At 41.1% G+C, this 25,272-nt stretch overlaps 1 protein-coding gene across 3 annotated transcripts in view; it reads left to right on the top strand.

The window, feature by feature from the left end:
* gpc6a (glypican 6a) overlaps positions 1 to 25,035 on the top strand; it is a 100,676-nt gene extending 75,641 nt beyond the window's left edge. Inside the window, exons 6-10 of one of the 3 annotated variants that reach the window (XM_040164547.2) lie at positions 1,597 to 1,740; positions 3,644 to 3,673; positions 18,278 to 18,408; positions 19,628 to 19,803; positions 20,592 to 25,035. In XM_040164547.2, coding sequence (XP_040020481.2) covers positions 1,597 to 1,740; positions 3,644 to 3,673; positions 18,278 to 18,408; positions 19,628 to 19,803; positions 20,592 to 20,812 — 702 coding nt within the window. In that variant the 3' untranslated portion in view covers positions 20,813 to 25,035. Of the gene's footprint in view, positions 1 to 1,596; positions 1,741 to 3,643; positions 3,674 to 18,277; positions 18,409 to 19,627; positions 19,804 to 20,035; positions 20,174 to 20,591 lie in introns of those variants that run through there. The other 2 variants (XM_040164564.2, XM_040164557.2) reach the window with 2 other exon arrangements.
* Positions 25,036 to 25,272: the final 237 nt, after the last annotated feature.

Below are 25,272 nucleotides of genomic sequence, written 5' to 3'. Positions count from 1 at the left end.
GAATTGCATTCATTAGTGCAAAGCAAAGATGGACAAACACACAAACCAATAGACAGGATAATTACAATGACGCTTAACAAAATGTGTAAATAAAAAAGGGGTTTTATGAATAAACATATAAAGTACAGTACCAGTCAAATGTTTGGAGACAATGTCTCATTCAATTCAATGGGATTCAGTGTGTCCAAACCTCTTACTTGTACAGTATATATTGTGATGTTGATGACAAATATGCATGTTGATACATAAACAATACAAGGTTGGAAGCCTTGGGTATAGATCACAATGCCGCAAAGCACAACCCTGTCTCCTAAAAATCCACATCTATGTGCTACTAATCTACAAAAGCAAAGGTTTTAAAACCTAGTTCTACCACATATGACACAAAAAAGCTATTGTTTTATATATTAAAGGAAAATATTGTCACGTAAATGTCAAAATGTTTCTTTACAATATCCACTTATGGAAACGATGTGTCAAAGACTGAGACAGGACGTGTTTAGGAGTCCTTATCTATCCACACCTGGGATGAGTGACAGGGACTCGTTTAGCCATTTAGTAGTCTTTTAAAATCAGTAATTAGGATTAAAATGCAAGAAAAGCAACTCATTTCCTAGCAGCCCATTAAGGATGTTATCACACACAGAGGAGTTTGTCATTGTATTTCTTCTCAAAAGGCTGATATTTCAGTTCAAAACATCATTCCGACCCTTTGGTGTCTGGCCTATCTTCATGGCAGAAATACAAAGGTCAGTGTGAATTAGATGTCACATTATTCTCCATATCAAGAAGGCTTCAATTTAAGACTCTTCCACATCGTCTTTTCACTTGACCCCTCCATCACTGCAAGGTTGTGATGGGCCGGCAGATTGCATCGAGGGCTTACAACCTTTTCCCCGCGGTCACCTTTTGAACAAGCGCACCTTCGTTCCCGCTGCTCAGACCTGTTGAATATCAGTTTGCCCATGTGATGTTCCTGCACAGGATAGCGGAATTGTAATCATGGTGAAGAATTGATGAATGGTATACAAAAGACAGCCTCTTGTCCTGGCAGCCTTGCAGCACATTAGAGTGCTCTATCACACACAGAGCCAGGGGCCGGCAGACAGGCCACAGAGGAATGCTAATGAGCTGTGGGCTTTGGCGGTCTGCTGTTACGGCTCGGAGAGCCTGTAGAGACAAAGCCGTCTGAAAACAATCTATTCTCACTATGAGCCATCATGAAAAACACATTGCTACGTGTAAGGTTGAGCTAATCATCATTTTTCATTTTTGGCTCACGATTCACAACATAACTTTTCATTTTGGCAATGTTGAATAACTTTCAGTTTATTAAATCTGGAATTTTTGTCAGAGTGTACAGTGACGTCTGATGTATAAAATGACTGTCTAAGTACCACATAGTTTCTGACTATCACTCAGCAACCTAACAATAATAACATCTATATTTTCCCAACCCCAAATGTTCTCGGCTGCAGATTAGAATGGCATGTGTTTGTTGAACATCAGAAGATGTCATTGGCCACAGCAACAAATACTATTATCATATATACTATGTTTTTTGCCTGCCCCTCTCTCACCCTCTGTTCATTCTAGGTTTTTCAAGGGTGCGGCCAGCCGAAGCCGTCGGGAGTAGGCAGGTCTGCACGCGGCATCTCGGATGTGTTCAGTGCGCGCTTCAGACCGTACACCCCTGAGGAGAGGCCAACAACCGCAGCTGGAACCAGCCTGGATAGATTGGTATGTACAGACAGTACAACCGGCACTGTAAACTGCAATTGGAAACCCTCTAAAGAAAAGAAGTAAGAGTTCAATTAAATATGAAAAATGGAATAGCCTGATTCAAACTTTAAATGCGTCGGCAATTATAGTGTTAAATGTTTAACGGGAGAATGATGGCAAATTATCTCAGTTAATGGGGATGAAAAAAAGGTGGATAACGATTCTTAGATAGAGACAACTTGTAAGTAGAAGGTTATTTAAGGTCAAGTCATTTGTATAACAAAATACTGTCCTTAAATAAATCTCCAATTTCACTTAGTAAGTAAGTTAGTTTGAAGCAGACAGTTCATGGTGGTTTTATAGCAGCAGCCAGAAGATCATGACGAACACTCTTCCTTACGTAAGAAACTTCCTTTAGGCAGCTAAACTTATTTTATAGGAATTTATTGAGGATTTTTTTAAAATATACTTGGTGGAGCCTAACTTAACTATGCAGGGCTCAAGTCCAAAGGCCACGAAAAAAATAAAGGCCCTCAAAGATTCTAAAAGAAATCATTGTAAATCCACGTTCGTCTGTGCAGATTGGTCAACAAAATGGAAGTCCAGCAAACAAACCTGGATGATGGGAACAGCTAGAAGAGCAGCCAGAGGATCCAGGAGTGAAGGATCATTAGAATTGTGATATAAATCTAAGAATCTAAAGATAAACCAGATGTCTCGATTACGAGTAACAAACAGTATAACCGTGTACAGCACTTCTTTAATGTCATTATAACAATAACCTACCATGGTTTCTTGGAAAAATATGATCATGTTTTTTCTTAACAAGCACTTGATGCTGGATATTATTGGTGTTAAGAAGACATTAGTGTGAAAAACGTTTTAGTGGTATCAGAGGCTATGGATTGGTTACAATTACACCATATTGATTGTGTCACCAATATGTCCTTTGACCAGGCCATTTAACAAATGCTTCTTCATGTAATCCTCTGTCCAAGTGGCAAGTCCATTTATAAAAGCCATTATTGTTCTCTTAAATCAAATGTGCAGTTGATAATCTGCAGTACAATTTGTTTGACAGGATTAAAATGGAAGATTTGCAGAAGTACAGAGGAGGATTTAAAGCTGCAGAATGTGCTCTGTCGGTCTTTGTAAGCAGTCAATGAATTCTAGCTCTAATCAATACACATGTTAAGTGTGCTACAATAATTTTGTGAAACATCTCCAGATACAGAAAATATATTCAACACAGCGTCTTATACATGCTTTGTTTGAAGAAAACAGACGTACAAAACCCTTATTTTTTTAATCTAATAGGTGCGATAGAAAAAGAACACTTAGAGGAAAAAACATATTAGGAGAAGATCTATGTTGGGTTATCTTAAAAAAAACATCTTTACATGCTCTCAGCCAACCTCTTGGAAAAGATGAATTAAAAAGTATTCTAAGAAAGGTGAGTTTATTTGCTTGAGACTCACCTAATCAATCCTCACCATCTTACTCTGTATCTGCACTTTTATGTGAAGTTTTGTGAAGCAGGTAAAATCCTGTAGTATATCTGTCACATTACACTATAATATGTATTTCAAAGAAGTAATTAATTGAAGAAGCTATTATTATCAGATTAATTCACCCTGTAATGCTGCTGTTTTTTATTGTGGTCTCGATCTTTGCAGATTTGATGGCCTCAGATTTTTAAACTGTTTCACATTAGGAAATTAATAGTGGTTAAAAAGATTGGAGGTGCTGAATCTCACAGTGCGATGAGGCTGCTGGATGGAATATTGCAGCAGCACCGTTTGTCATTTAACTTTCTGCTTCACTAATAGACATTATTTCCCTCCTATTCTCTTTCTCTGTCTCCCGATTTCTCTGATGTCCAATTAAATCTCCTTCTTCTTCATTTCTCTGCTGCTCCCAGAGGGTTGTGTGGAGGACAATGCAACACAGCGTAAGCCTTAAATTCCTCCTCTTTCACCAAGCCTATTGTCTTGTAGTGTTCTAATCAGCCACTGCAGGCTATTTAACCCTTCACATTATTCAAAGTCTATATTGATTGCTTGTTTGTGAAATGGCGGTGTATTTACTTCGGTTAAATTATTTTGTGTGATTTTTACGCTTTAAGTGAACTGAGCGCAGATAACTGAATTTTTTATTTGCTTAATACAATTTAACACCATGGCGGTTCAGTAGTTGGGACTGTTATTGCCTCACAGTGAAAGGTGTGTCAGTTATTTGAATGTATTTGAATTGCTATTTGAATTTAGCATTTTCACTTAAAATACAGCATCTAAAGACGCACACCTGATACTTAAATATGACCTAACAACGAATCCCCCCAAGTACATGCTGGGATAAGCTGGCGCACCAGAACACATGTACATTGTGCTTATTGTTTTTTCTTTTCAATATGTACATGGAAAGTCTAGAAATATTAACAAACTGAACTGCACATTTATTTACTGCACAACTTTTAGTAAATGCTAAGAATAGCAGCAAAGCTTCTACTACGAAAGAACTAAATACATTAGGTAATTATTGTAGTATTAGCTTATTCTTAGTTTCTTTGAACCTTGGACACAGAAGGTGAGATTTATGTGAAATCACAAAGGGTAAAATATCCGTACAAAATTAGAGTTTGGTTTTGCTATGGCAGGAGCCAATTACATAATCAGTGACTGGGACCCACTTCTGCACTCATTCTAAGAATAACAGAAAGGGCAAAAGGCGCAGTTCAGGGGGTTGGATTTGAGTTTGATTAAAAAACAAATTGAATGGCTTCAGCCAGAGAAATAAGGAGTAAAAAGCAGTGTAATTATGATTCTGAATACCGTTGAACATCGAGGTTTATGAGTGACTGTAAAGCTGTCTGTCATCATCACTCCTTCATATTTACTCAAGCATTTTTACGTCAAATTTATTGGCTCCGCGTCTGAGTCTCGTTCTTGTTTCAGGTGATTTGTGCTCATGTACCCGTAACATCGATGTCCGTCATCTGCATGTCAGATCACAACTGAATTAGCTACTAGTGCAGATACATATGTCTAAACCTCTACCGTTTCCTCCAAAACAAATTGAAGCCAGTGGGTTTATTAGAAAGAACCCGTGTAGCCGACTCTAGAAGGAGCTTTCTAGTCCACATCTGTTGTAAATACAGCTCGAAGTACTGGTTACAACAACGGAGTCTGGTTTTATGTGCTTTAGTTTACGATGGGCTCGGTGTATTTGACTGTCTGTGATTCTTTACTGAGGTGAGTGTTTATATGTACCATATAAAACCGAGTCCTGACTAACTGTTTGAAACTGTATAATGTTTACTAATGGTACGGCCCAACAGTGTTTACAGAAGAATCTTTTTCAGTATGTGCATATATATTGTTGCTATATAATCTGGCGGTATTGTCACAGCTTTAGGATTTACATTATCGGTTGGTTGGTCCACTACTTTGGCACGGACTGAAATGTATCATACCGTCTACATTCATTTTTGTTCCCTGAAATATGATCCATAAAACCGGTAAAATATTATTTTATATATTTATATATACATACGATGAAGAAACGTGACCATTCCCTCTGTTTTAATTGCAGTCTCACCATGAGATGAATGAACGTGCTCAAAATTGAGTGTAGTATTACTGCATATCTTCCACTATGTGTCATTGTCACATTTATATTCTCAGTGTGTTCAGAAGATGTTCAAACCTAACATTTATATTCCTCATCAATGACAAACTGATGACACACATCTGAGAGCAATGACTCTGTTCTCTGTCAGCTTCAACTAACATTGCTGACAGAACTTTACTGTCAATTTAACCGCCACACGAATGCTTGCGAAATATATCTTTTAAATATTTGAGCCTCTCCAATGGGTTATTTGTTGCTGAGCGTAGCTCGAATGTTGGGGAGGAAGGGAATCGGTCATTAACATTGGCCAGGCCCTTCTCCACGGCCCATTTCACGTTGTTTTTAGCAAGGCGCCGGGGCCAGGAAACGATCTGGCAAAGGCCATGCTTCTCAGGAAGTGCGAAATAAATGATCAGTGTTTTATTTCTTCATCAATCACAGTAATCCAGTGTTGATGGGCACCACCTATACATTGGTGTGCATTCGCTATTGAAGCCACACTACACTGAGAGGACTAAAGAGTTTTATGGAGATTCAGGGAAGCACACTGTGAATTTGAATGAATGGAAAGAGACACAGGGCTGAACATCCCTGCGCTTCTGAATTGGAGTAGAAATCTCTATTCCCACATGAAAGTTTCTTCCCGCCAGAGTAATCAGTCACAGAGGAAATCACTCCGCCCAGCGCAATTGCAGACACAACTGCCAATTATGACCGATGGCTACACGGCCAAATTGGTTAAATCCATGAGTCATGCCATAAAACGGATCCAGTTACAGCTCTAATGAAATTCTGCCATGTACTGCCGATCATTTCTCTTCAGTTTTTCTGAAGACACAATGGACACAATGTATGCGTATAACGGCAGGCCAATAAAAAAACATTAACATCGGCTACTCTAATATGCTAATTCGCTATAATTCCGTAGCGGACTTGCTGGTCTGGGTGAGAATGACTAGGTGCTTTTGAGTTGTCGTTGGATTCTAAATACAATGACTGTGGCTGATTGAGTACTCACGATTGGATGTGTTTTCTACTTTGTAACATTATACCTTTCTTCATAATGGATTCCATCAGTCTGCGCCCCATTTGTTTGCTATATTATACATCAAGATACCATCACTATTTAGATAGGGATGTGAACCTCATGGGTTGGCTCCAGCTTCAGCAACACAACCGCCCTGTAATAAATAGTTTTTCTTTCTGTTTAGTGGTATAGTGGCAACAGAGGCAAGGCTTTGTGCATATAATAAAAAAAAAATAGTTTTCAGTGCTGTTATGTTTGTTACATCACTTAGCTGACGCTTTTATCCAAAGTGACTTACGATAAAAGTTTTTTAAAGTATTTAACCGAGAAGGTACAAGAATCAGGAAAGTACAATATCTTCAAGAAAGCCAAACTACCAAGATAGTAATATTTTCTTTTTAAAATCTTTAAAATCTTCATTTCATGCCTATCAATTATGTTTTTAAAATAATAGGATGGTTTAAACTGAAGTAAATCAGTGTTTACCTCTATGGCTGTAATAGAGGGCAGCGAATCCTTCAGTCTTGAGGTGATTCCGTCTGTCAAAAGAGATGTAAATTTGACAGAGAGTGATTTCTAATCAACCACGTTCACTCAACGGAGACCAGGATTAATGTACGTGATAATGTTGCTCGTGGTTTTTGGGGGGCTTGATGCTCCACTCTCACAAAAAACACATGATTTATCCAAAATGAAGCATGAAAAGAAGACCAACTTGCACCACTCTATCAGCGTGTGTGTTACTGCTAAAGAGGAAAAAAGAGCTACAGACACCTATTGTGTCAGACAGCTGCTTGATGTGCACAGAGTGGTTCATGCTGCAAGTAGAGGTGGATTACAAAACTGTAATCTTTTGTTGTTTAGTGGTTTTCAACGACATCTCATGTACATGTACATCTCCTAGTTCGACATAGTGTACCATAATCCTTGCTACTAGAGATGATAGAAACCAGTTCTTTTATATGTCGATTGTTAGCAATCTGCTGTTTGCACCGAAACTAGAGGGAAATGCTGAATTGTGTCTCTACATGAATTAAATGATAAACAATAAACCTGGTGACCAGGAGAGAGGTGGTGGAGACATACCATTCAGAATTTTTCTTCTGCCACTGAATGTTGTGAATAGCATAACGTATTGACTTTGTACCTTGTAAAATAGTATGGTATATGGTTAATTAACACCCCGCTGCATGTGGATACCAACAGTGTGGCCAATTTCATTGGGATGCTTTGAACTACTGTAGTAGTTCCAATGTTTTAGCCTGCAGACATTATGATGATTTAACCAATAGCTGGATTCTGTCATGTTGCAGGGAGTGATAGTTGTCTCTTCAAATTACTAATAAATAGGATCTCTATTACATATATTCACACATTTCTTCAAAGGAAACCAGGACCATGTACCAGTCTTCTCCCTTTCATATTGCACACAGGCTTGGCACCAGGTTATCTTCAATTTCAGTGTAAATTAGAGTAACTTTCCATCTCAAAAGGTAGATTTGGGCCCAAAGTGGTCCACTAAACCTGCCATATCGTCTGAGCACCTTGTCAGGAGACGGTGCCAGAAAGCCACAGCATGTAGTGGGATCTTCCTCAGCTCCCGCTGCACTGCTTATGAGAAGGCTGTTCAGCCAACCACTGTTTCCCATGGCACAGTGTGGTTAGCATGCCAACCTAAAGGTAGAAGGTGTTTACCTTGCTTCAATACAGCAGAGCCGTTTCAGCTAAACTCCTCCATGTGGGTCGGCAGGAAAGCTGAATTGAACTGCAGTGTGTCCAAGGAAATCCTATTAAGTGCATTATTCAAAGCACTGAATCACAAAATGCAGAACCATTGTGTGTGAGGTAAGCCCGATTGCTGTGAGCACAGCAACAAACTGACCATTTTCAGCTGTTTCCCTTTTGGAGTTTTTCCTAGTTTTTTTAGAAATAAGTCTTAACCACTATTTATATACTTTAAATCCCTCAGTGCAGAGAGACTGGTTCAATCAACAATACCATGTCTCCTGTTGGTGTCCATGTGACCTAGAAAGTGGAGGAATTGTATTATTCCTTCGGACTATCATGTATATTTATAATTTTTACTCTCTGGTGTGAATGAATGAATACAGCCATTTCTTTATGGCAATGTAACATTTTCTGTTGTTGATTTGCCTTTTCTGCTTTGGTCCATTCTGATTCTGCCAACAGGACAGGAGCTTACTTTGATCAGTCAGCTTCAATAATGACGCTACAGTATAGTGCTTGGGTGTACAGTCTCTGTTCATTTGATCTGGTCAACGTTACAGAGGATGATTTTGGCTGAAAACTAGTGTGAAGAATTCCGAAGTAATTCCTGCAGGGATGGGGGATGGGGGTGTGTTTGTGCCTATAACTAGCAACGGGTAAATCAATAATCTGTAAATGATTCATCTGCTCACTACTGCTGTACTGATGAAGCACACATCATTTTATGGCCTAATATATGAAAACATTTGCATGTTCGACATTTAGTCTCCCAACTCAAAGGTTGAATGAAAAATTAAAGGAACAGCCCCATGCAATTTAAAATGAATTCATCCCATAAATTATGAAAGTCTGGAACTAAATATTTTGCATCACAGATTTGAGATTTTTCTTCCTGCCTGAGTGCAGATGTTGGTACATCAACGGAATAATGCATCATAACTGCCAAACAACTTCTTCACTAAGTTGCTTTAGTAACTCTACCTTACAGAGGAGCTTCTGTTTACACAGCGTCTCCTGCAAATGGTGTGTTTACCCTTGGGATCGAACACAAAACCAGCTGTGTATTAAACCTCCATCTGTGCTTACATTAGTCAGGTCATGGTTTGTTTAGCACGAATGTGCTGTACTAAAACTGCTCAGTACCCGCATCATTTAAGGTCCAAGTACAATGAGTTCTGTGTTGTTTAACAGAAGAGTAAATCTACTTTATTGGAGATAAAAATAGTAATAATAAAAGTAAGGTTTAGTAAGTGCACCCTAACCCATCTGTTTTCGAGAACTGTTCTTGTCTTACTGAAACAAAACCAAAGCTGCAGAGTGAACTCTCCTCTCCATCACATCTAAAAAACTTACTGCAAAACATATTGAATATTTGTGCTGGTTTGGCCAAAGGTGCAGACTCTTCAGCCCTCACATATACTGTATCTCTGTGCAATTGCTTTCGCCCTTGCAGCCACCTTCTACTTGTCATAGCTTGAGCCAGTTATTAATTCCACCTGTACACTGCAAACAGCTGCAAAGCCTCTCCGTCATCAGCCATCGGCCATCAGCTTTGATGATCAGTCAGAAATAGTAAAATCATGCTACTTATACAACATCAAGGAATTCAGATCTGAATCTGAACTATGTGGTTATAGTTTAATTTGACTTAATTAAGAACGGAAGGGAAACATAAGCACACAAATTGCCAACTGCCAAATATCCCTAAATTGTGATGCACAGAAGCAAAACACATTACCTGTTTCTTAAATGAGTCCAGCCAACCTCAAACCAGAAGAGAGCCCAGACAATAACACTAATACAGAAATCTCTCATTTCAACTTGTGTCTTTATATACAACTATATATTTAAGTGAAACAACTGGTGTTGTTGTTTTTACCCAAAACATCCAGAACACCATCATTTGTGCTTCAATTTTCCCGGCCATCATGATTATTGTTGACATATTTTAGGTTTCGGGGAATTTATTTCAGATAAGAAATGAAACCAGGCTCCTTATTCGGTCTAGAAGGAGGAAACACTTGATCTCCTTTTTGTCCTTCTCAGACTGAGTTCCTCTGAAAATCTGTATTGATTCTAAATCTATTGTTAGTATTTAAACCACGTTCTGGGCTTTTGAATCAACGGGAGCCTGAGCACACATTGAGATCATTCTGCAAGGCCCTTGTGACTGTGTAGACTCATATCAGGGAGCACTGGGATCATCTGTTAAGGCTCGTAGAACGTGAAGAGTTGTGCCCTAGGATCCTGTCCTTTAAGGTCATATTATCCTGTCATGTTAAGTATTTTCAATAATGTTACTTTAATGTCACTGCCTTGTCGTCTGCTGTTCTAAATATGCTTGTCTTGAAAATTATTCCTGTTTTCTTTCATTATTCTTCATTCCCGAGGAAATTGATTGTTGAGTCAGTTGACAAGACTGACAGTGGTAAAGCCAATGCTTTGGCTGCAATTAATGCTTACTTTGCAAATAATGTGAGTTATAGTGGATCACTTTTCTTTTGTGAAATCAATTAAGACGGACTTAAATAACGGCCCATGTGTGTTCTCTGTTGTAAACGGAGACCTAAGCAGGGGACAATTGCAGTGTTTAGGACCCACTTCAGTGAGCTATGACTCCAGTCCGACTCTGTAGACAACTCTTCACATTTAAAACCAGGCAATCTGAAGAAACACACAGGATTCGTTATTTAGCATTCATCAGCATTTATTTAAGAAATGCAGTGTTTCCCCTACCATTTAATGGTCCGCCCCCCTAAGATAGTCTAGAAGTTATTTTTTTGCCGTTTTCAGCAGCATTATCAGCATTATCAGCCATGCAAGTCACAGTTTGAGGGCAATGGCCACAAAACGGAGGAATTTACATTTCATATTAATGCTTATTTTGTTCAACTCTTACAATAAATCTTTCACTGTTCTTGATATCTTCTACAAATTAACCTCTAGTTGATAGTATCCATTATTTACAGTTTGTGTTAAGCAGTGCAGCTTAACACAAAAAGTTTCGAGGAGAAAGTTTTCCTACAACCAATCCGGTGGCTGCAGCAGCTCTGATACAGTGAAAGCCGTAACTTTTCTAGCTGGAGCCTTAGTCAGTGCCCTGGGCGCTCAAGACTCGTGGTTAGATTGTTGTCAGTACTATTCACCCTCGGTACAATGTCTACGTGTGCGCCTATATGTTTGCATTTATTTATGAAGTTTTTATTGACTGCTATTTTTGTGTAGTGGAACAGGCTGTTCTGATGCTGAACCCTTGACGCTGTTAAACGGACCTTTTTTATTCAGATGGAACACAACTGCACGATACTTTCGTAGGCTGATAGATTAATTGATACATGTATTTCAGTGGTTAAAAATAATTCCTACTCTGCCCAACCTTTTCCAGTTTTCACATATTCTGCTGTCATAACAGACCAAATAAAAGTGGTCAGAAATGTAGGTTAAAGTATAAAAACCAAGCACATTCTGACCCGATCTACAATTTGTTTTATCAGTGCCAGGATGCTTTGGGCTGAGGTGAATCACCCACGATGTGTTAAATTGGACCAGCTTTGTTGTCACCATGACAGGACTACCACATCAAATGGGAGGGCAGTCTCCTGCAGTGGCATCCTGTAGCTAGAGACCCTTTCATGTCTCGTTAAGACCCCACGCTTCATTATATGCACCCTGCCAAATCCTCAGTGTAGCTAGGACATGATGAGGTATGTGTGTGTGTACATTTCTTTTTTTTACTGGTGGCTGTAATAATGAATAATGAGGGCTTTGACTTTACCTCAAGGGTAGAAATCAATGATTACGATTAGATAAAATATATTTCTACATACATAAATCCCATAAGATAAAAATAAATGTATGATATAGTTGTGAAAATAAATATACATGTACACAAATATACAATTAAATTATGTAATCCAAATTCATGGAAATCGATCAGGTGGAAGCCTTCTGGCTGGAACGTATACTCCACGACATATATATATATATATATATATATACAGTGTATATATGTCGAGGAGCATATATATAGAAATATATATATATATATATATATATATATATATATAGATTGTTTAATGTTTGAAATGAGAGGCTTCTGTTGAAAGACCCATTGTTTTCAAGAATTACAATGTCAATGGTAAATATACCATCGCTATCAGTGTTTACTGTGACAGAATGGAAAGCTTGCCAAGTACTGCAGCAGTAAGTAACGTTGGTTTAGCAAAGAGTGGATTGCAACCACCTTACTATAAATACAACTATTAAATCATGAAACTAAAGTCAGAAGGTGTCTAAAGAAGTGTGAATATGTTTATAATAATAAATAAAAATTCATATTGGGTTATTTGTGTGGCAGATGTTGTCAATCCCAATAAAAACATGTATTAAAAAACCTGAGCTGAGATGCAACTTTTGGGTACAAATGAATAGCACGAGTACTAACACGATTCCTGATCTCTTCATAGATAGCACATTTAAAAGGTTGCAGACTTTACTAATGGTGGAATATGTGTGAAACTGTGAAAATGCTAACATTTATAAATACATGTACTGTTTGAGAAAAAGTGTGCAGAATATGGTGTGAGAATATCTGAAAAGATAAATGTGAAAGCCACAACAAGAGCAGGTGTTAAACAATTTATAATACTAATATAATCCTTGTATCCATTTCTTCTATGCAGGGGTTTGTAGTGAGAGCTGTACAATTCCTTGTTTTTGTTTGAATAATTCTCTGGATTTAGATCCTGCCACAGTGCTACGTCTACAACGAGTATTTTAACAACCAATTGCATTCGGCCTCTCTGGGAACCGTCACCTTATCGTGGTGAAGAGGTTTGTGTGTCCCTATGAACCTGAGGCCTGTGTTGTTGGGATCCTTGTGCTCCTGGTAGGGTTACCCTTGGCAAAGTGGTCTCAGGCGAGGGGCCAGACTAAGAATGGTTCAAGACCCCATGAAAAAACGGAAGAGGGAAGGAGTTACCCGGCCCGGAGGAAGCCCGGGGCCCCCATTTGGAGCCAGGCCCAGATGGAGGGCCCGACAGCGAGCGTCTGGTGGCCGGGTTTACAGCGGAGCCCGCCCGGGCACAGCCCGAAGGAGTGACGCGGCAGCCCAAGACTCTACCTCCCATGGGCTCACCACCTGTGGAGGAAACCGATGGGGTCGGGTGCGCTGCTACAAGGGTGGCAGTGACAGTGGGGGGTCTAGACGGAACAGACCTGGGCGGCAGATGCTGGCTCTGGGGACGTGGAACGTAACCTCTCTGGGGGGGAAGGAGCCGGAGCTTGTGCGGGAGGTGGAGCGTTATCAGTTGGATCTGGTGGGGCTTACCTCTACGCACAGCCTCGGGTCTGGAACCACACTCCTGGATAGGGGGTGGACTCTATTCTACTCCGGAGTGGCCCATGGTGTGAGGCGCCAGGCGGGTGTGGGGATACTCATAAGTCCCCGGCTGAGTGCTGCTACATTGGAGTTTACCACGGTGGACAAAAGGGTCGCCTCCCTACGCCTTCGGATGGTGGGGGGGAAAACTCTGACTGTTGTCTGTGCATATGCACCAAACAGCAGCTCAGAGTATTCTGCCTTTTTGGAGACCCTGAATGGAGTCCTGCATGGGGCTCCAGTAGGGGACTCCATAGTCCTACTGGGAGACTTCAATGCGCACGTGGGCGACGATGGAGATAACTGGAGAGGCGTGATTGGGAGGAATGGCCTCCCTGATCTGAACCTGAGCGGGTGTTTGTTACTGGACTTCTGTGCCAGTCACGGATTGTCCATAACAAACACCATGTTTGAACTTAAGGATTTTCATAAGTGTACGTGGTACCAGAGCACCCTAGGCCAAAGATCAATGATCAATTTTGTAATTGTTTCGTCTGATCTGAGGCCGCATGTTCTGGACACTCGGGTAAAGAGAGGGGCAGAGCTGTCAACTGATCACCATCTGGTTGTGAGCTGGGTCAGAGGATGGGGGAAGACTCGGGACAGACCCGGTAAACCCAAGCGTGTAGTGAGGGTGAACTGGGAACGTCTGGAGGAGGCCCCGGTCCAAAAGATTTTCGACTCACACCTCCGGCGGAGCTTCTCTCACATTCCTGTGGAGGTAGGGGACATTGAACCAGAGTGGTCTATGTTCAAAACCTCCATTGCTGAAGCTGCGGTAGTGAGTTGTGGCCTCAAGGTCTTAGGTGCATCAAGGGGCGGTAACCCTCGAACCCCGTGGTGGACACCGGTGGTCAGGGAAGCCATCCGACTGAAGAAGGAGGCCTTCCGGGTTATGATATCCGGTGGGACTCCAGAGGCAGTTGCAGTGTACCGACAGGCTCGAAGGGCAGCAGCCTCTGCCGTGATGGAGGCAAAGCAGCGAGTATGGGAGGAGTTCGGGGTAACTATGGAGAAGGACTTTCGGTCGGCACCAAAGTGCTTTTGGAAGACCATCCGGCACCTCAGGAGGGGGAAACGGGGAATCATCCAAGCTGTGTACAGTAAGGATGGGACCCTGTTGACCGCGACTGAGGAGGTTATCGGGCGGTGGAAGGAACACTTTGAGGAACTCCTGAACCCAACTACTACGCCCTCTTTGGTAGAGGCGGAGCTGGAGGCGGAGGAGGGATCATCGTCAATTGGCCTGGTGGAGGTCACTGAGGTAGTCAAACAACTCCGCAGTGGCAAAGCCCCGGGGATTGATGAGATCCGTCCAGAGATGCTAAAAGCAATGGGGGTCGGGGGGTTGTCTTGGATGACACGCCTCTTCAACATTGCGTAGAAGTCTGGGACAGTGCCAAAAGAGTGGCAGATCGGGGTGGTGGTACCCCTCTTCAAAAAGGGGGACCAGAGAGTGTGTGCCAATTACAGGGGTATCACACTACTCAGCCTCCCGTGTAAAGTCTACTCTAAGGTGCTGGAAAGGAGGGTTCGGCCGATAGTCGAACCAAGGATTGAAGAGGAACAATGCGGTTTTCGTCCTGGTCGTGGAACAACGGACCAGCTCTTCACTCTTTCCAGGATCATAGAGGGGGCTTGGAAGTATGCTCATCCAGTCTACATGTGTTTTGTGGACTTGGAGAAGGCGTATGACCGGGTCCCCCGAGAGATGCTGTGGGAGGTGCTGCGGGAGTACGGGGTGAGGGGGTCCTTGCTTGGGGCCATCCAATCCTTGTACGCCCAAAGCGAGAGCTGTGTTCGGGTGCTCGGCAGTAAGTCGAAGGCGTTTCCGGTGGGGGTTGGCCGTCGCCAGGGCTGCGCCTTGTCACCAATCGTTTTTTGGTTTTCATGGACAGGATATCGAGGCGTAGTCGGGGGGAGGAGGGTCTACAGTTCGGGGGGCTGCGGATCTCATCGCTGCTTTTTGCAGATGATGTGGTCCTGATGGCATCTTCCGTCTGTGACCTCCAACTCTCACTGGAGCGTTTCGCAGTCGAGTGTGAAGCGGTCGGCATGAGGATTAGCACCTCTAAATCTGAGGCCATGGTTCTCAGCAGGAAACCGATGGATGGCCTACTCCAGGTAGGGAATGTGTCCTTACCCCAAGTGAAGGAGTTCAAGTACCTCAGGGTCTTGTTCACGAGTGAGGGGAAGATGGAGTGTGAGGTTGGCCGGAGCAGCGGGGGCGGTATTGCACTCGCTTTACCGCACCGTTGTGACGAAAAGAGAGCTGAGCCGGAAGGCAAAGCTCTCGATCTACCGGTCAATCTTCGTTCCTACCCTCACCTATGGTCATGAAGGATGGGTCATGACCGAAAGAACTAGGTCACGGGTACAAGCGGCCGAAATGGGTTTCCTCAGGAGAGTGGCTGGCGTCTCCCTTAGGGATAGGGTGAGAAGCTCAGCCATTCGCAAGGAGCTCGGAGTAGAGCCGCTGCTCCTTTGCGTCGAAAGGAGCCAGTTGAGGTGGTTTGGGCATCTGGTGAGGATGCCCCCTGGGCGCCTCCCTAGGGAGGTGTTTCAGGCACGGCCAGCTGGGAAGAGGCCCCGGGGAAGACCCAGGACTAGGTGGAGAGATTATATCTCTGCACTGGCCTGGGAACGCCTTGGGATCCCCCAGTCAGAGCTGGTAGATGTGGCCCGGGAAAGGGAAGTTTGGGGTCCCCTGCTGGAGCTGTTGCCCCCGCGACCCGACCCCGGATAAGCGGTTGAAAATGGATGGATGGATGGAATTGCATTCGGTGTTTCAAATTTTTTAGTCACGGCAACGGTGATTCTCCTCTAAAGTTTAGGTAAAATACATCACTATATATTTGTATACTTTGGCAACTTGGCTGTAATATTAATATTAAAAATGGATTAGTTCGGATGTTTTTGAAAAATGTTGTTATTGAATGTATTAGACATTTTTATTTAACAGCTTTTCCGAGCCAAAAATAATCCCAGAAAAAAATTGCGTTGAAAGCAATGTAAATTTACAGAGAAGGTCGTAAGCCATCCACAATGTTGTTTTTGCCAAAATATATCTTAGAAAACACCGTCACATTCACACAAATAAATACATCAACTTGCTGTCTAATACAAGGTCCTTTGGATGCAGGATTTACTACCAATGGAATCTGTTTGTTTATCTACTTTTAGTTTGTAAGCAGTGGAACGCCTGCATTCTTTATTTAATTTAGGACTTTTTAGCTGTACTTTTAGCTGTACTTACCTTCCATGCTGAATTCACTCACATTCCGGGAACTTATGGTTTTGTTGTGGACCACACCCACAGACTTTACAGACACACACACACACGCACGCACGCACGCACGCACGCACGCACACACACACACACACACACACACACAATACCCTTGCAGAAATATAAACTGTAAACGGTTCCGAAATAAGATCCCAGGTGTCACTAATGTAGCGACTCATCATACAAATCCACAGGAGGCCAGACTGACAACATTTACAGTAGAGGAGAAATCACTGTCGGTGTGCCAACTCTATGTTTAGGAAGATGTCTCCACTGCTGCCATGACAGAAACCTTCCAATTGTGTCTCCATTCAGCTTTTTCACTGCATGATTACCGGCAACGACCTTTTAGTACAACTGCATTTTTGTTTCCGTCATGATTGTTAGGAGTTTTGTCTTCTTTGACGATAGAAACGCTGTGCCCTCCGAATCTTTTTCATAGATCGATATCTCACAGGAAGCAATCTTCATAGAAAATGACTTACGGTGCTTAGTAGAACATCCATGTTCGCAGATCTATCTTTTGAACACACTGCAAAGCCTGACGCCATTTTGGCCTTGTATAATCATGCAAAACCTATTTTTTTGACTCTGTCACCTGCAGGCCCTTATGATGAGAGGAGATATTTTGTCAGTTCATTTATATAAGGCTCTGTTTTTTTGGATGCGGGGCTCTTTAAAGTTTCTGGTCAGCAGATTTAGATTCACTCGGACAGTGGAGGCAAGCTGTTTCTCCCTGTTAACAGTGTTCACGCTAAGCTTGAATCTTAAATTTAGCATTATACAAAGAACAGAATGACAAAAGGGACAGAACTTGCTTTACTACACAATAATTCATCTTGGTTGTTGTTCTTCCCGCCTGCTGGCCACACCCTCTAACTTCTTGCCGAGTCCAGATGGAATCAGTCGGGGGTGACACCTCATGCCAAATATCAAACTTGAAACCCCAAGTCTGTCTTGTATGAATCACCAATGAACACGATATGGATAGAGGTCGACAAGAAGCAGAATGGGAAGAAAAAGATCCCAGTCTCAACAGTACCTTTCTCTTGATGGAATAATGGAACAGACTACTGACACTTTTGCTGCCACATTAATGTTAAACTACTGAGATACAGCTGTTGCAGTCTGCTGTATTCGTGTTAGTCTTATCTTTCTTTTTTGTTTTTAGAACCTTTTTTATCACCTTTTTTATCCATTGTAAAAGTTGTATTAATTGGTATATTTTGAATATAATGGGTGCCATTTTACACATAAATATATACACATACATTTGTATATACAATACCAGTCAAAAGCTTACACACATTTTCTCTTTCAATTTAATGAGAAAGTGAGCCCATCCTTTTGACCAGTTCTGTATATACACATGGATGTTTTAACGGAGAGTAGTTGAGAAACGCATTCATTCTTCTTCACTTCTCATCCTCACTTCTCAGACCTTCAAATAAAAAATGATCAACTCTAATATGTATTATATTTCTCTTTCGGCCCATGGCAGTTGATTGACATCAAAGAGAAGTTGAAAGAGTCCAAGAGGTTCTGGTCCAACCTGCCGGATGACATCTGTGCCAAGGGCAAGTTCACAGAGCCTGACGAGGATCAGTGCTGGAACAGTCACACAAAGGGCAGGTGAGGACTTCTGCTACTCTTTATAACCACAGAAAAGTGTCCCTGCTCCACAGTTATCACATGTTTACCTGCCAGGGATTAAAATAACCACACTGTGGTCCCAGATTAACAGTCTCTTTGTAAATACAATCCTTAGTGCCTATATGGAGAACTCCAACATAAGCTGCGAGGCTCTGGGACTCAGAGGACTGTGGATTTTCAAACAGCTCTTATCACCGCTGCAGCGTGTAGCACGCTGCCGGGCCGTACAGTCAATTGGACGGCGAGTGGTTTGCACAACAGTGAACCAGGGATGCTGGCAGAGAAAATCTGTCACCACATCACACTGCGACCCTCTACACGTAACAAAATCACTAGCCGGTGAAATAAAAGAAACGCTGGATCTTTTGTTTTGTGGCGGTTTCATTTTTAGGTATTGCACTAAATCTAGAAGCTAAATTGATGCCCAGTAATGATAAACCGTCAGTCTAAAATAGACCACGTTAGTGCTGTGTTATGAATTCAGCAGATGCTCTTATCTGGTCTCCTCGCTACATTTTCTTCATATATTATATTATTATTAAAACAGATTCCCATAGAAGACAATAACAACATGTACAAAAATAGTATTAAATGATACACATGCAATGTATTATTTTAATTGTGCTGCAGTTCAATTGATTTTGATCCTTTCGATCCTTTAGATTTAGCATTATGTTTAAAATAGTAGTTATCTGTGGAAATCAGGCACATTAAGGGCTCTGTCTGGAAAAGTGCCCCGAGTCCCAAATAGAAATAGACTATTGAGTCTGATTACACACTTGTTTTGCCTGATTCAAGCAGCCATCATTCAGAAAAGTGGGTCTTATCAATCCATCTAATTGCAGTTGGTCTACTTTGGAAATCAGCCTGTTATAACAAAAAAAAGATCATAACATTTTCACACGCTTCACAAATTCTTCAGATAATGGATTGTGGAGATAGCATGGAAGGAAAGTACTGGTCAAATGCACTTAATGAAAGACACAATGGCTGCATAAGGGAGTGAAATTGGCAAATGACAACAACTGATTGCAATGTGAGAGGAAATCAGTTGAGAGAAAGCCCCAAAACTGCTTCCTGCATGTTTCAAGACAAAAGAAGTTTTGTAATACTTTTTCAAAATATTCCCATGAAGGGCCAGTCAAAAAGCACATGGAAGTTTTAGGTGATTAAAATTGGTGCTGGTAATTGTGTCCAGATATTTCCCTGAAGTGGTGAAGGAAGGTCTCACCAACCAGGTGAACAACCCAGAGGTGGATGTGGACATCACCAGGCCTGACACACTCATACGACAGCAGATCATGGCTCTACGTGTCATGACCAACAAACTAAAGAATGCTTACAATGGAAATGACATCTACTTCCAGGACTCAAGTAAGTTATCCAGTCAGGATTTATATTTATATATATATCAGGTGTTTCCAAGTGGAGATAATACAAATAATCATTTTAAGTTTCTTTTAATGTTTTTTGTGTGGACCACACGTACAGACACACACACACACACACACACACACACACACACACCACCCCAGCAGAAATTGAAACTATAAACTGAAATAGGATCACGGGTGTCATTCATGTAAGAATAAATCCATCCTTTCAGGCTTGTGTTTACAGTATGTCCAGTAAGCCATAGCATTGACCAAACAGCGTCCCGCGAGGACCTACTGAGAGCTAAGTCCCTGTGTTAAAAATCAAAATGTCAGCTACTGGTAGGTTACTGTAGAACTGGTGAGTATTTTTTCATTTAAAACACACATCAAAGAATAACACTGAAGGATTGCCTTGATGGAAAAGATGTTTTTGCCTCTTTTCAAAGAGCTTGAATGGAATGAAATGGTTCGTCCAATCACCTGCCACCTAATTGTGAAAGAGCCTTTTCCAAACACTCTCCAATGAAAGCTTTTTACACGGATCTCACAGTTCTGAGTGTCATGGAGCGCTTATAAAGCCTTTTAGAGCAATAAACACAATCTCAAAGTGATACTTCTGCTGCAAATAGTTTGCTCTTAGGCGAAATGAAATATGTACCAAAGTTGCTCAAGAAAAAAGTTCCTTTCCCACAAACAAAGTATCCATCCATCTTCCAACTGCTTATCCGTCAAAACATAATCTTCATATAAATTTCAATTTGTGTGATTCTGTTTTGTCCATCGCAGGTGACGAGGGCAGCGCTTCTGGCAGCGGCAGCGGCTGCTCCGACGGCTGCACAACAGAGTATGTTTTTGTTGGAACAGAAGCTTCTGTGATCGGAGCCGATAGAGGCGACGAACGAGCAGCAGCAGCCGCAGGCAAGTCGTGTTCCGTCGGACCCTCCCTACTGCTGTTGATGGCGGCCATCGCACTGTCTCTCCAGGCAACGCAGACTCAATGGAGATAATACCTGAGTGTGGCCAAAAAAACTGACTTTTATACTATACGTACAGTATCTTTAACAGCAAGTTCTACTGCTGTTCCCTCACTGGACACGTGGAAGCTCCTGAAAGCCAGTGGAGAATGGCTGGCTGTGTGGAACGGTACCGTGCCACTGGAAGTGCTGCATCCTGCTCGTCCCCCAAAGAATGCTAGGTGCCGTCGTTGAACCAGCTTTCACATCAGTAAAAAAAATCAAAATATGGCAATTTCTCATTATTCCAAAATGGGTTTTAAATACCGTGTCTCTCTTTTAGAAAGTAAAAAAACATCTGATCTGATATTTTAGATGGAGGGGATTTATTTTTATTTTTTTATGACGGATTTGTGCAAATGAGACAACGTTGCCCTCAGTCTTTTCCGCCGGGTAAGACAAAAGTCTTACTGTGTGCATGCAGAAAAATAATGTTAACTGACAAAAACAATTATGTTTTCAGGCTACACAGTTTTTTGGCATTGGTTGGTGCAGGATTGTACAGTGCTAGCTGTTTACCTGGTTTCCCATTTTGTCATATCAGTGTGTCTTCAGGAAATAGCAGCCACTTTATAGTTGCACATTTATTTATCTCTTAGAGAGTGCTAATGTACTGCACTAAGAGAACGGCTTTGCACAAAATATTTTTTTTGGCTTCATAAGTTTATAAAGCTAAAGAAGATGTCCACCCCATTGAGACAGAAAATCTATATTTTGAGATAATTTACCTGTATTTTAATTATAAACAGTTACAGTATGTATTTCACTGAAAGGTACTGTAATGTATTATTACTGGTTTAGTAAATGGCTTAATTTTTTTATAAATCTGTTCTGATCTGTTTTAAAATTTATTTGGTCACCTGTAGACACTAAGCCATTATACGACAATTGTCTGCAAATGTTATTCAGTTACCGGATTTACAATCATAAGTTACTGAGGCTACTTAACATCAGCTTAAACCAGGCAGAAACTCTTTTATTGTATGTTATGGATATCAGGTAATGCAAACGACATTGCCATATATTTCCTCCATGCTTTAACTATGTGTGGAAATGGTTTATGTTGCTTGCTTTTAATGCTTGAGGATTATATTACATATATGTATATGTATGTATACATATATGTAGACATTTTTACCATTCAACCTGCTGAAAGCTCAGTCCTCTGACAGGCTCTACAGGTTCCCCACCTCTCATCTTATGGAGCGCCACAATGAAGTTTGTATGTTCTTGTTTGGCCAATCAGAGCAGACTCACACGCCCCTTCAGGCTGCAAGTTAGAGAAGTGGTAAGGTTTCCTAAAAATGATGTAGAAAGTCACCAACACAAAAAGAAGCAAGGGGCTGAGGTCTGACTGTGCTTTTAGAACTGGTGTTACCTCCAAAAAAGTTTCCACGAACGGGACTTCTGGTCCCACAAAAAGGAGGTTCTTAAAATTACGCAGGCATGAAAACAAAGGGTAGATGTTTCCACAGAAGACGACATTTAAGGCAGCCAATCTCATGATTAGTGTTCCTCGAGGAGCCAATCTCATGAACTCATGAACATGAATCACATGTCTAAAAGTATGTCTCAACAGAGGCATTCTTGAAAACTCATTGCTGTGACAAATAAGCAGGTGCTGTGAGCATCTCAAGGAGAGTGCAACCTACACAGCACATAGTAAGCAAGCAAAGGACACATCATCAAGTTGCATCAAGCTGCAACAGTCAAGACCTGCAAAATAATGATGTTCTAAGGCACAAATTAAGGTGTGGGTGACATACAGTGCTTTGTGGACCCCTAACAACTGAAGCAGACTGATAAACACATCACTAAAATGTGCAGCACCAACGTGGTTGTCTTCACAGACTGCACCTTGAAGAGAAATCCTCCTGCAGACCCCAATCACCGCAGGAACTCCCACTGCAGAACAGATGGGAACATCTCCCCTACGTAGTTTCACTCGCTGCAGAAAGGTGAGAACGTGACTAAACAGCAGCCTCCGAACAAAAGACCATTTAAATCGCTGGTGCGTAAACCTCAATTGTGGAAGGCGACTGTCTATCCAACCGAAACTAACACTGACCTGATCAACAAGGTCCTCCGCACATCCAGCTGTTGAGTGTAATAAACCAATCAATGGGAGGGACAGACAGATCATTTTTCAGTAACTTGTAAAGTTCAAAATGAAATATTATTCAACAATGGGCTATTCCAAAAAGAGGTTTTAGAGAGATTATAAAGATAAAATGAATGGCATCAAATATCATACCAATATTGCAGTTACATAGTCGCTGATGAGAAAAACAGCAGCTCAGCAGCATAATGACTAAAATACTAAAAGAATTCTCCAAACAAAAACACATGTATCAGGAGTCAGGAATCAGAAATTTTTTTTACCAAAATATGTTAGATGTATAAGGAATTTGACTTGGCGGTATCTAAGAGTCCAAATGGACAATGGAATGGAGCAAGTCAAAAAGATTCTCATTAGTGAAGCCAGGCAGCTTCATTGGGAGATATGAACCAAGAGCACAATCCGTCCAGTGATGATCCGTTGTTGGAGACCTGTTGGATATCCTTTAGTTCAGGCAAGAGGGAGGGGAGATATCTCCCCCTCTTCTTATTTATCTTACTGGTTCTGTTGCTCCTTTTAATCACAATGGTAAAGTGGATGCTAGTTCAAAAGGAAATCAGCATATGTGAGAACCTGGTCAATGAACCCCTCTGATTGGTCATGAGAATACATGCAAATGTCTGTGTGCACTGCAGAGGTGTGAGCCTGTTGATCCCTTTTGGGGTCAACGCCTGTATAATACAAAACCAGAGGAAACTAAATACTTTTAAACAAAGTTTAACAACCATTCCAAGTCTTAAATACTGTTTCCCTCAGACGTTACATGGCTTACGCTATGTCAAACATTTATTCTGGACTGCTCATGATCCTAAGTCAGATCGTCTCGATCACGAGATGAGAGCACCAAACTCTGTTAAGAGTTAAAGAACACATATCTCGATCTGCGCTCACTTAGTGGGTTATTAGATATGATGCACATCCAGCTGTAACTATTCAAAACTAAATATTGCATAAAGTAAATAACTGCTGGAACTGGACAGGAACCGTTTTTCTGATCAGTCCTGGACAGCAGATAATGGTTGTGACCCTCATAGGGGTCACATGGAGTCGTTGACTCTCAGACCAATAATTCAATTTCAGCTTCAGACATTTGAGTTTCACAGACATTACATCGACTCTTATTTGACAATTTAACACAAATAGTGGTCTTGTCAGCACGTTTATTTTGATATCAAGTGTATTGCTCCTAAAACTGCATTAAACTATGAGGTAACACAGTTGCAATTGGATGGGTTTTTTTTAACTTTGGTGACTATAATTGATTAAATACAGATAGAGTACACAACAGAAGATCAGAACAGCAAGTTAGTGGATTATATATTGCTTCAGTCAAACAGTGTCATATACATTTAGTTTTCAAGTATTACAAAAACACTGCTGGATGCAGACATTTCTGAGTCAAGTGAGACAGAAAATTAAAAATGCCAGCAAGCATCTCTGGCCACACAAAGGCTGAATGTTCCATTAAGAGCCTCAAGAAATTACTTGATTACAACAACTAGAGTTATGGATGAGTAAGGACACGCCAGGACTTTACTGGTGTATAAATCACCAAAACGTCCAGACCTTTCAGTTGACTGACTTTTCCAAAAGAGCTTTTGCTGTTACAAACAACAGTCTCTTACATTATCTCATTTTTCCATTTTTTGCTGGCTTGTGTTTTGTTCTCTCCTGACCAACTACAATACCCTGTTATACAAGAGTGTCACTCTTAAAGTTTCTGTCTCTTTGATTCTCGCTGGCAAAAGGCGTGAATTCATGGTCTGCTGAGGTTTTCTACAGAATGTTTTGAAAACTTGTTATGCAAGGTCTTCTCCGTTTTGATGTTAATCGTTTGCTGCACTTTTGGTAAAACATATGCTGTGGGTGTGTTACTGTTGTGATTTGCAAAATCAGATAACTAAGGAGCACATTCAGATTTTTGGAGTTGTCTGTGCACGCTGTTAGAAGTGTTTTGGGGTAACTGAAGTTGATGGTTGTACATGCAGACATGCCTTACCATTTATAAAAGATTAAAATGGATTGCTTATTTGGCTTTTGTTACACATTCTTGTATACAGAAAATAATACAAAGGTAATATTAAAGATTTTACAAAAATATTGCCTTGCTCTCATTTTCTCTACTGTGTCCATAATTGTCTCCATTTCCTTATTATTGTCCCATGGAAACCATGTACCTTGAAAAATATCATATGTGTGAGAAAAAAAGCTTTTATGACAAACGTGGTCTAATCCACTTCAAATTAGCACCCACTACATTACTTAAACGTTCGATGTAACAAAAAACATTTTAGATGTATCATCTATGTGATAAGTCTTACACATTGAGCAAGCA

The sequence above is a fragment of the Gasterosteus aculeatus genome, chromosome 12, assembly GCF_964276395.1.
Source record: "Gasterosteus aculeatus chromosome 12, fGasAcu3.hap1.1, whole genome shotgun sequence".
Lineage (NCBI taxonomy): Eukaryota > Metazoa > Chordata > Actinopteri > Perciformes > Gasterosteidae > Gasterosteus > Gasterosteus aculeatus.
This window is presented reverse-complemented; position numbering and strand designations above follow the sequence as displayed.